The sequence below is a fragment of the Hippocampus guttulatus genome, chromosome 13 (assembly GCF_054856545.1).
Source record: "Hippocampus guttulatus isolate MCC_2025c chromosome 13, RoL_Hgut_1.0, whole genome shotgun sequence".
Taxonomy (NCBI): domain Eukaryota; kingdom Metazoa; phylum Chordata; class Actinopteri; order Syngnathiformes; family Syngnathidae; genus Hippocampus; species Hippocampus guttulatus.
This window is the reverse complement of record NC_141273.1, coordinates 18,032,514-18,045,065: the sequence shown is the minus strand read 5'-3', so window position 1 is coordinate 18,045,065 and position 12,552 is coordinate 18,032,514. Positions and strand designations below refer to the sequence as shown.

Here is a 12,552-nt window from a genome sequence, read left to right as displayed (position 1 = left end):
GCACTATTCCTAATGCCAATTACTGAGTGCATCATAATTTCAGAAATGTGGTTATTGCAACTATCCCACATTACAATGTTTTCACTTCTCACAGAAATTCAACTCACTGACTTACATGTACAGCAATGACTTTATCACTCATAATGTTTCATAAATGAAATGCATGCATGATGATATTTTTGTTTATCATCCCCAGTAAAATGTGCCAGAAATGTGTGTAATGATCATTATAATGATATTGAAAGTTTGGCTGGAATTATATTGATAATTATTATTACATGACTGATGTTCAACAATACAATTATAAATGTTTTACTTTTCCCTTGAGGGACGATAACTATAATGAATGCAGTATAAATACATCTTATATTTTCCCACTGTTGATCATGATAATTCTAAACACTATTTTGATTAATTTGGAACCCTGCCCCCTAAATGTGGTGCATAAGTGCTGTTGAACGGTCTGCGGCTGGATAGATTTAAGGCTTGAGGAGCCGACGATGAGAAGAAAGGAGCGTTAGCGCGGAGCACCGATGCGGATTTGGAACTGGGAGTCGCGAGGCTTGGCGTTTGAAGCGGATTACGTGGGTCAGGAGAAGTGAACGAATCTCTTTTCGTCAATGGACGCTAGAGCTTCGTGTTTGCTTTCAAAACTTAGCTTGTAGCAGACGTGTGCACATTTTCAGCATGATGTCTCTGATCCACTGGTGAAAGGACACTTTGATCATCTCCTCTTTCCTCTATAACTGCTTCAGACAACAAAGTATATGCAGAAAAGTGGTGAAGATTGCATGACTGTCTGTGTCCTATGTGTTGTGTTATTTTTGTTATTTTGACTTCAAAATGGCGCCGCGAGAGTGGCTGCCTTTCCAGCAGCTCCTATATTTTGTTTTTCTTCTTCTTCCTTTCATAACTTTGCTGCTGTGAATTGGGAATTTCTCCATTGCGAGACTAATAAAGGTTTTCTTATCTTATAAAATTCATACTACAATGCTAATACAGTAATGTCCCTCCATTGTGTGGGTTACATTCCCACACCCCCTCCCCACCTCTCCACATGAGTGAATATTTGAGTTATAGAAATATGATACAGAGTTCAAGTTCAAGTCAACTTTATTGTCAAATGTGCTCTATGTGCAACATACAGCACAGACAAAATTTCTTCCCTCTCAACCACAGGAGAGAGAGGAGCTGCTGCGGGTGCCCACACCTCCATCAACAGAACAGTTGACATAAAACGACAAAATAATAGAACACAACACATTTGACACAGACAGTCGTGCAATCTGAACCACTTTTCTGCATACACTCTGTTGTTTGAAGCAGTTGTAGTTGAAAGAGGAGAGAATCAAAGTGTCCTTTCACCAGTGAATCAAAGACATCATGCTGAAAACGTGCACACGTCTCCTACAAGTTTGAAAGCAAACAAGAAGCTGTTGCATCCATTGTCAAAAAAGAGATTGGCTCACATCTCCTGTCCCATGTAAATCCACTTCAATTTCAAGCGGCGACTCACAGTTCCACATATGCATCGGCGCACTGCGCTGGCGCTCCTTTCTTCTCATTGTCGGCTCCACAAGCCATCCTTCCATTCAGCCGCAGACTGTCCAACAGCACCGACCTTTCCGCGGAACAAAGCGGGGCTGTGAAAATGCTGCCCATGACAGGTGCAAAACACAAGCGCCCCGGGGCTGTCCAGCAGCGACAGTCAAATGGCGGCGACATTCCTCCCAATCAAAATCAGTGCTGGAACACGCGTGCTGCCATGAAGGCGCAACCACCAAGCACAGATTCTTCTCCTTGGACGAATGACGTGGCCAAAAAATGCTGAAAGCAATCCACATCAGGTCCACACGACATAACATCACAGTGGTACTTCTACTGACGAACGTCTCTTCATACGAAATTTTCAAGTTACGAAACGTCTCAACAGGAAAATATTGCCTCTTTTTACGAAAGAAATCTCAAGATACGAAAGGTAAAAAATACAGGATGGGCTGCTACTTGCAGCTCCGCGTCTCCTGAACGCAACATACTAGCTGCTCTGCCATTGGCTATTACCGAGTATCATCCTGGCCTCCCAGTGGCTAAGAGGGCCCTCTCACCGGATGTGTCTATCTATGTAGATAGAGAGATATGTGCCTATGTAGCGTCCTCGTCGTTCGCCCCTCGGGTCATGAGGCGTTCAGATAGTTTTTACATAAATGTGAATGACTTATAAAAGGTGTTCACCAGTCGGGAGATCGCTCACTATGCTGATGTTTGGTTTGCCTTGGACATTTTCGAAGGGTCGTTCAAAGCCGACAAAAGCAAACACCCTTGGATTAGTTTTTGACAAAACGTCAGGCAAAAACCGCTTCTGAGAGAACACATCAACTAAAGAGGGCAAAAAACCAATGAGGACGCAGTTAAAATTTAAATGACCATCCTTTTTATTCTTTGTTTTTGTTTTTTTTACATTATTCATTTCTTGTGCAATGATGTAATTGTAACATGTATTTGTTACATATTTTGATGCATTTGTATGCTTAAGGAAACATTTTTCTGAATTTTTACATGGAAAACGCGTCTCGACTTTTCTCGTTCAGAAATTTCATCCAGAACATATTAATTTTGTAAGTAGAGGTACCACTGTATTTAAATACACTCTCGGCATGTTTTCATGGCATTTATGACACTTATATTTTTAAGGTCTATGAACGCAATTTGAAAACAACACAAACACTTTGAAACAGTACCTTGACAGGCATCATGAACTGATTTGATATCATATTTACTGACATTATAGAAATACCTGTAAAAACTCTTTAGTCGGCCCACAAAAAAACGAATTGCAATGTAGTGGTAGTATTCTGCATGTTTTGATAATATTAAAAAATACAACTTGGATTGACAATTTGGAAAAAATGAACCCAACACTGTCAAATAATTTCGAACAACGTGAAAAGAGTTAATGACAGAGACAATATGCTGTGTGGTGTCCATGTTTTAATAGTTTTTTGTTTTTTTTCCCCAGAGTGCAGCAGTGAAGCCCCATCTGCCAATGAAGAGTGGGAGGAATATGTTCAAATTAAAAGCTTGGTGGAGAAGATCCGCAAAAAACAGAAGGGTAATTTGCCTTTTGCCGTGGACTTTTCATCTGTGTGAAAGCTTTTGTGCATTTGATTGGTTGTAATTTGTGACACCACATTTATTTATTTATTTCATTGGGACAGTGCACAGTAATAAACACAAGAATAAACAGTGTAAATGCACTGGACTTTGCATAAATGCTAGTTTTCAGCCACAGTCCCAAGGCAGGTTTCTAAAATAGCATAGTCGGACACAAAACTTTTAACCCTCCTGTTGTCCTCGTTTCCTGTACACACCCTGTGTCCTCCGGGTCAAAATGACCCATCTTCACTAAACCCCCCAAATAAGCAGCTAAATTGAATTTTAAACACCTAATTTCATATTACTTGAAGAAACAACTTGTCCTTCACCACATTATGTGTGATATAGTTCTCCCTCTTCACTTGGATTTCTATAGCTTAAGAAAAGGAAAAAAATGTGCGAAAATTTGTTATGGATGCATTTGTATTCATTCCAATGACTAAAGTTTCTTTCTTGTTTTTCCTCCAGTAAACTATTTAGGACAATACAATACAAGACAAAAATATGAAAAATAAGATAGCCCATTCAACTAATTAGCACATGTAGCGCAGTATGCAAGTGCACAGCCTTTGCAGATATATTTCTTTCACCTATAGCACACAGTATGTGTTTTACAGTCCTTCTTTTGAGGGCAGAACTGGCATTTCTTCTTCTTACTTGCCCTCGCTGGGGAAGTGGCTGTAGAAGGTGGATCATCAGGTTTCTCAGGAGCTCCTGTACGTTTTGCTCTGCATGCCTGCCTTGTTGGTTGTATGCTGCTGAGGACCATGTTATTTTGCCATTTTTTTGAAAGGAAAGACTCTCTTTCAGCTTCAGGGATTTCTTCTTGTTCTGAAGATGATTCATCATACTCTGGGTTATATTCCTCCCCATCTTCTTCTGATACATCCTCTACTTCCTCTTCTGAATCAGTTGTCTTGCTGGACAGCAGAAAAAAATCAGCTCTAGAGCCTCTTCAATGTCATAACGCACACTCATGGCGTCAGCACAGAGAGAATTCAGAGTCCTGTCATCTGTAGCACCTTTATAACCCCTTGAAATCCACAAAAAAGAGTTCTGCCATCTACGAGAACGCCACCTATCTTGTCTTGTTTATGTCTGCTACTGTCTTGTTCACATGTTCTACTCATTGATCTGAGACACAACTAAAACATTGAAACATTCTATGGTGTTTGTGACCTTGATTTCAACCCTATTTGCCTCATGGGTCATTTTGCCCCGAAGACCACCTTTGTACTTTTTTTTGTACAGCTTCCATGGAAATGTGAATAAAAACAACATTTCATTTTTTTCTGCAGTTGGGGCCAATCTAGGAAAAGTCATAAAATTTCAAGTTAAAAAAATATAATTTAGGTTTTTTTTGGGGCCTTTTTAACACAGTCACGGGTCATTTTGACCCGAGGACAACAGGAGGGTTAAACCACGATGACAGAAATAAGAACCAAATAGGTAAGCCATCATAAAACAGACAAGACAAAAACAGTACTCAATTACAAGACAATAGACCCGGACAGGTAAATCACTTTCAGCTACAAATTTGCTTCATCTTCATTTATATAGCACTATCACAACAGCTGCAGCTGTAAGAAAGCACTTTACAAAACAGTTAATATAAAATAATATAACACAACAGATAACATAAAACAGACAGTCATACATTCTTCACCACTTCTCCCTGCATACGCTTTGTTGTTTAAAGCAGTTTGAGATGAAAGAGGAGAGAATCAAAGTGTCCTTTCACCAGTGAATCAGAGACGTCATGCTCAAAATGTGCACATGTTGGCGACAAGCTATGTTTGAAAGTAAACAAGAAGCTGTGTCATCCATCTACGAAAGAAAGAGATTGGTTCACTTCTCCTGTGCCATCGAAATCTGTTCCAAGCGGGGACTCTTAGTTCCAAATACGCATCTGCGCTCCGCGCCGACGCACCTCTTTCCTCATCCGTGACTCCTCAAGCCATCCATCCAACCGGACCCGCACAGACTGTCCAATAGCGCCGGCATCTCCGGTAAACAAAACAGGGCTGTGAAAAATGCTGTCCATTACAGGCACTAAAAACTACAACACGAAGTAACAACAAACACCATGTGACAAAACAAAAGAAAAAAAAATGATAACAACAAAAAATGCAAAGCTCTTGAAGAGCACTTGCCGACTGCTGCCAAATAGGGCGCCATCTTGGATTTACATCATGAGACCGCAGTTCATTTTTTAAATCACTGCAAAACCAGCGGCAGAGACTCACCACTCTTGAAGTCCTCACGCAGAACCCTGGACGTTGCAAGTGTGCACTGTGCTAAGGTTGCACAATATATGGGGGGGGGGGGATATTGTTATATAGCCTGTGCAGTATGCATATATAATTTTCTTTAGAAAAATATTTTTCAGTTTTGAAAGGCTATGCAAGACAAACATAGTACTTGAATATTAAAATTTTGAGTGAGCTGAATTGTGAAAATAATTAGAAAATGAGGTCTTGCACCACACCCAACACCTTTAATGCCAGCCATTTTCGAAGATTTTGACCACGCCCACAGAATGTTGTTTGATAGCTCTGTAAACATGGAACCTGCCAAAAAAAAAAGATTAGACTCTCTTTTTTCATCAGAAACTTTGTATTTTGATCATTTGTCATTCTATACTTATCAGCCGTAAAACATTTACAAAAACACAAAATTTGTCCAAATAATGGCTCGGCTTTTGAGGTGTGATAACGAAGTAATTTGTGATGATTTTATCACTTTTAACCCCTCAAAATGTTTAGTGGCATCAGACCTATCCATACACAGTTTTTAGTTATTTATTTTTGATGCCTTCTTTGAGCTATAACAGCAGTGGTATGCTCATAGTAAAAATAACTATGCTGCATATATGTACGCATCAACGCACACATCCCTGCTGAGTAGAGGTAAGATCGCACCCAAAAAAATCCAGCCCGACCCGACCCGGCCCGCGGGTATTAAAGCCCGACCCGGCCTGAGCCCGACCAATTAACTTGATTTGCAGGCCCGAGCCCGAAGCAAACCCAAAATATTTTATTTGTGAGGAGTCGGGAGGAGAAGGGGTGATTTATGATAACAAATTAAAGCCTGTCTTTTGTAACGAAATCTAAGTTAAACAAGACTGTATAAACATTTACAGCTTTTATATTTCTGTTTCTGCAGATGGTACATTAACAGACAATTTTGCATCATTAACGGATTTTTTAAAGATTTGACGGGGAAAATTTAAGGCCGTCCATCATTTTGACGGGTTGAAAATTGGGCCACAAACCACAGCAGCAGTACGTCCTTAAGAAACTAGCGCGGCACTTTAAGAGCGAGAAGCAGAGAGACAAAGAAGAACAATGACGGGTGGATAATAGACAGAGACAGGAAGGAGTTCTTTGAATTGTCACTGCAAGAGTTTAGTACAGTACGTGTTGTGATGAGGCGACGAATGTTTTTTTTTTGCGAACCGCGGTCTCTCGTGGCCAAAACTTATTCACAGCCTCGAAACGCCTCAGCGCACTGTGATGTTTGGGTAGCAACATCACAGTGAGTTGTGACAAAATACTTATTAAATCACGGTGTTTCTTGCTCATCATGGACTACGCTACTAGCTCTGACACTAACAGGGCATTGCGCACTCATCCAGACATCTACGTCCAAGTTTCAACACTTTTCTTTTTGAAAATTTCATGGTCTGCAATTTTTAGTTCAATTTATCCCATAGTATTTTTGGCAGAAAAAAATGCAAGATTTCTTAAGGTTAAAATCATCTACATATTTTTATGAATATGATAAATGCATTTGCACAACAAAATAACGCTGAAACACAGAATAAGAGGCCACACAATGAGAGATCTTGATGCGCATTTGCTTAATTACGCGGAGAAATACTGCAGCCCACTAGGCTTTAAATAGAATACAGACGCTCCCCGACTTATGAACATTCGAGTTACGAACAACGGTACATATGAACATTTTTGCGGGTATGTCGAAAAATGTTCGGACAGAGATGCTTTAAGTTAGATTTTGTATTGCGCGCCTTTTTCCGAGTAGTGCTTCTTTCCGCCACTAATACCGACGTGAGGCGCTGTGAGAGGAGGAGGAGGAGGAGGAAACGCCTGTCCCCATGAAGAAATTCGAGACGGAACTCTTGGCCGAGGGGTTTTCGCTCATTGATCAAGCCATCGCACTCTTCGAGCAGCAAGACCCAAATATTGAACATTGCACAAAGGTTGCAAATCAAATGAATGATGCCAGACAGTGCTACTGCAACATTTATGATGAGAAAAAGAAGAAAACTGTGCAATCGTTGTTAGATCGCTTATTTCGGCCAGTTTCTACTACACCCTCCAAGGAAGATACTCGTCGACCCTCATCTTCTTCTCCTGGACCCTCAACTTCTTCCTTCATTGATGTTACGGAGGAAGAAGTAACTCTTGAAGCCCATTCCAGCGACGACGAAGACCCTCTCGGCCCCATGATATAAAATCCTCCTCTTCCTTCTCCTCCCCCTCCATCATCTCCTTAAGCCTTTGAGTACATCTTCCAAAAGTAAGTTAAACTTCATTTTATTATACTTATATAAACCTTAAACATACTTATATACGCCCTAAACATACATTCCATACAAAATATAGCACTATACCTTACGGACGATTGTTCGGAACGTATCTCGTTCGTAAGTTGGGGAGCGTCTGTAATGCAAATCAAATAAATGGGAAAAGATTCATTCATTCATCTTCCGAACCGCTTTATCCTCACTAGGGTCGCGGGGGGTGCTGGAGCCTATCCCAGCTGTCTTCGGGCAGTCGGCGGGGTACACCCGGAATTGGTTGCCAGCCAATCGCAGGGCACACCGAGACAAACAACCATGCACGCCCACACTCACACCTAGGGACAATTTAGAGTGTTCTATCTGCCTGCCGTGCATGTTTTTGGAATGTGGGAGGAAACCAGAGCGGGAAAAGATATATGAAATTGTTATTTTTATAGTTTTGTTTCAAGGAAATTTAACAAAAGTTTCAATTTTCGTTATCTGTAATTTGGTCTGAAAATGGAAAATCTAATGAAATGATCGAAGAGCTAGGACACAGAAACACAATAAATCTGCATAAATAAACTAGATAAATAAATACAGTAATCCCTCGTTTATCGCGGTTAATAGGGACCAAAACCACCTGCGATAAACGAAAATCCGCCAGGTAGCGACCACCCCCCTTCCATATAGGTACATGTACATAATATTTATAAGGCCAAATTTAATGGTATACATGCATGTAGAAGTAATTTTTTAAGTAATTAACATGACGTAATGCTTTATACTAATAGATTTAAACATGTATAATTTAGGTTAGTATATGAATAGCAAAATACAATTTTTTTGGTTTAAGTCCACTAAAAGTCTGCAAACGGTCCGCGAGAAGCTGCGAAAGTCAGCAAAACAACAGCAAGTCACATAGAGCAACATATACAGTAATGTACTACATGTACATTAATTATTTTTTTTAATGAAAATGTTTGAAAAAATCCGCGATGCACTGAAGCCGCAATAAACGAACTGCGAAATAGCGAAGGATCACTGTAAAGAAAAACATTCTTTAATGTTTTGCATCGGACACACAAAAAAACAACCTGCTTTAAGAAGCATTGAAACAAAATAAATAGGAACATTTTCAGGAACATGCTTTTGGAATAAAAAAATCACACTATAGGCCCCTAGCGTAATTGTTACGGAAACAATTCAAGGGTTTTTCGTGGCATGTTGTGTGCTACAACACTAGCTAATTGTTTATTTTCTAATTGGGATTTCAAATGACACTAAAATGTTACAGTGTCCAATTCCAGGTGTGTCAGTTATATTTGATGGTTGCCGACACAGCCATTTCCAAGACCTGGTGTCCTGGGCAAAAGCGAATGGGTCTTCCTGTGACGGTCTCCAAATTGCCAACTTTGGAAAAGAAGGCTATGGCCTTCAAGCCACAAGAGATATAAAGGTGAGAATAACTGTGGTGAAATTGATCAGTTCTTCAGTGATTTGGGGTGTCAGAGGCATCTAAGTGCTCATTTCATGTTTTATTCCTTTATTTTTTAAAGAAAGTTCCATCAATATGGCAGCCCCTTATCATGTTGCTACTTTAACCCTGGAGAACCCAAGAACCCTTTTCTTCTTTGGAAAATGATGAATTATACATGAAATGACTGCTATATGTTCACTGAACACCAAAATATATGTTTATTCAAATATTCAATGCTTTAATCCTAATTTAGAATTAGGGCCAAATTTGACCCTTTGGGATTCAAGGGTAGCATATGAGTAGCAGAATTTATAGGGGCCAAATTTGACCCCGTGCGTTTTCCAGGGTTAAGCACAATCGATACAGCAACACATGTAATACCACTCGTAGAAAAATAACTAATGTTACAGCAGTTTACTGAATTAATTGAACTTGTTGTGAAAGTCTTATTTGTTTGTGTCTCCATGCTTGTATAATACTATCCACAGGCCAAGTTACGCTCACCAAAGTAGCCGCCATGAATTAAAGGGCACCTCCACTGGCCCATTTTGAGGTATTGATGGTAAAAAGGAGCAATATTGTAACACTCGCTGAATAACTGGTGCTCCAATCTTTTTGTCTAGTCTTAGGCAGCTGGCTAAAGTAAAGCCTCTCCTTTCTCAAGAGCATTTTGAAACAATGATTCATGCCTTTGTCACATCTCGGCTGGATTACTGTAATGCACTTTGGTTACAGCCAATCCGTCATTAAGCGTCTCCAGTTGGTTTGAATCATAAGACGGAGCACATAACCCATACTGTGGCATCCTTTTGCTGGCTCCCTATACCCTTTTAAGTATTAGTTTAAGATTCCATTATTTGTTTACAAATCTTTAAATGGCCTCACGCCACCGTCTCTCTCTAAGCTCCTCTGCCCCTATGCACCTGCCCGGTGTTTTAGGTCTGCGAACCAGACACTATTCGAGCTACCGAGAACTAAGCGGAGGCTCAGAGGGGATCGAGCCTTTTCCATTGCCGGTCCCTCTCTTTGGAATGACCTCCCACTGAGCGTTTGGCAAGCCCCCTCGCTGCCCATCTTTAAAACTCATCTTAAAACTCATTTGAATTGTTTTGACTTGGCATGAGACTTGATTTTTAGTTTTACTGTTTTTGTCCTTTCTACTGTCTTTGTTATTAATGTATTTTTTATTGTTTGTTGTTGTGAAAATTGTTTTTTTCTCCATGTACAGCACTTTGTATACAGCAATGGTTGTTTTAAAGTTCTCTATAAATACAGTTGAGTTGAGAAATATGTCCATGACAAAAAATATATATATATTTTGTAAACCAATAAAATATTGGTTTAGCGAGGCGATGTGTGCAACGTATCATGGGTTTCCATGCATTTTTAGACCCTCAAAATCAGCATTGTTTTTTTTTTTTTTTGAAGAACTTGAAACGTTGGTTCAGACTTTAGCAAGTATCATGGAACTTGACATGCTTGATTTGCTGTCGCGGGCCACATAAAATGATGTGATGGGCCAAATATATCCCCCAGACCTTGAGTTTGACATTATGGCCTTGAAACTCTTCCAGTAAAACAAATAGATCTGGTTAACCCACTATGAGGAAAAAATCAATGATTAAAACGCCTTTCCTTTGTTCTGGAGATGCTGTAAAAGAAATATTCTCCCAAACATCAAGTTTTCCTTACTTTTTGTGCTGGTTGTATTCTCTGTATAGGCAGAAGAACTGTTCTTGTGCATTCCTCGGAAGATACTGATGACATTGGAATCAGCACACAATTCCATCCTGGGTAAGGAATTCAGATCATCATTTCCTCAGTAATATGAAACCAACTAAAAGTAATTTTTTTTAATTTCATTGCTTCTTGCTAGTTGTGGGGCACCTCCGGCCCACTCCCGATTGATTTTCGAGCATCGTTGACTCACAAACTTTGTGTTTTAACATCATGAAGGCCTTAACACACCACATTCAGAAAATATGAGGTAGATCCGGTAAACCTGCGAGGAAAACCCCCCACAAAAGAATAACACATATTTCCTCGAGCAAGTAGAAGTGACGCTATGAGTGAAATGAAAAATACATTTGTAGATGTGTTGAGGGTACATGATGTCTTCAAATGGGCGGCATTTTACTTCTGCGGCGTCTTTCAAAAAATTGTTGTCTACTTCCTGTTCCTTTTAAAGGGCTTCTGTGTACTTTTTGGTATATGTCATAGCGCTTCATATGCCCTCTGGTTTCTATAGTCAAAACATACCGAGATTGGATTTTGTTTCACCACTCTAGTGCCAGAGCCATTTTTTTGTAATTGTGCATGATAACTTTAAAATATGAAAATTTCTGCGAGGCCTGATGAGTTTGCAGTTTGGTGAGTTTTCTGGCATATTTCGGTCTCCCAAAATGAGATGCATTTGCAGAATATTAAAGAAAAAAAATGCTATCAAAATGATCACCGGTACTTCAACAAAAACAATCGGTACCTTGCAGCAGTTGCTGCTGAGGCTCACTACTAATCTATCCATCAATTTGCTTCCCCCAAGTCGCATGGGTCACAAGGTTAACCAGGAACTTTGTCCAGCTCCTCCATGTGTGGGAGACTTAGTCTCTCCAGCATGTCCTGGGTTGTCCTTGGGGTCTCCTGCTAGTGGGACATACCCAGAACACTTCACCAAGGAGACATCCAGGTGGCATCCAGATCAGATGCCCGAGCAACCTCATGAGGCTCCTCTCAATTTGGAGACACAGCAGCTCGCCTCAAACCGGATGCCCTCAACAGCTTGGCTATGCCTAGACATTTTGCCCGTAAAAGAGAATAGAATCGGTGACAAAGGGTAACCTTGGCGGTGTCCAACCTTCACTGAAAATTAATATGAATTGCTGCTGGCAATGTGGACCAAACCCTGACACCAGTCGTACAGAGATCGTACTGCCCATACTCGGGTGTCCGATACCCCATAATCCCAGAGCATCTTCCACAAGATCCCTCAGGGTAAACGGTTAAAGCCTTCCCCAAGTCCACACAGCACATGTAGAGTGGTTGAGTGAACTCTCATACACCCTTGAGTACAATGCATAGGACCTTTTCCACTGTTCTACGGACAGTAAGAAAACCTCACTGTTCCTCCTGAACCTGAGATTCAACTTCCTGATGGACCCTTCTCTCCTGCACCCTTGAATAGACTGGGTAAACTGAGGAGTGTGATCCCCATGTCGGTGGAAGTGAGGAGGTCTTTGAAGTATTCTTTCCACCAATTCACAATATCCTGTGTTGAGGTCAACAGCACCCATCCCACTGTATACAGTGTTGACTGTGCACTACTTACCTCTGCAGACATGCCGAATGGTGGACCAGAATTTCTTTGAAGCCTTCTGGGAGTTATTCTCCATGGCCT

At 40.5% G+C, this 12,552-nt stretch overlaps 1 protein-coding gene across 1 annotated transcript in view; it reads left to right on the top strand.

Moving 5' to 3' along the window:
* Window positions 1-12,552, top strand: part of setd3 (SET domain containing 3, actin histidine methyltransferase) — a 55,978-nt gene that overhangs the window by 24,787 nt on the left and 18,639 nt on the right. Inside the window, exons 3-5 of the mRNA XM_086126672.1 lie at window positions 3,017-3,109; window positions 8,989-9,137; window positions 10,880-10,952. Coding sequence (XP_085982798.1) covers window positions 3,017-3,109; window positions 8,989-9,137; window positions 10,880-10,952 — 315 coding nt within the window. The remainder of the gene's footprint in view (window positions 1-3,016; window positions 3,110-8,988; window positions 9,138-10,879; window positions 10,953-12,552) is intronic.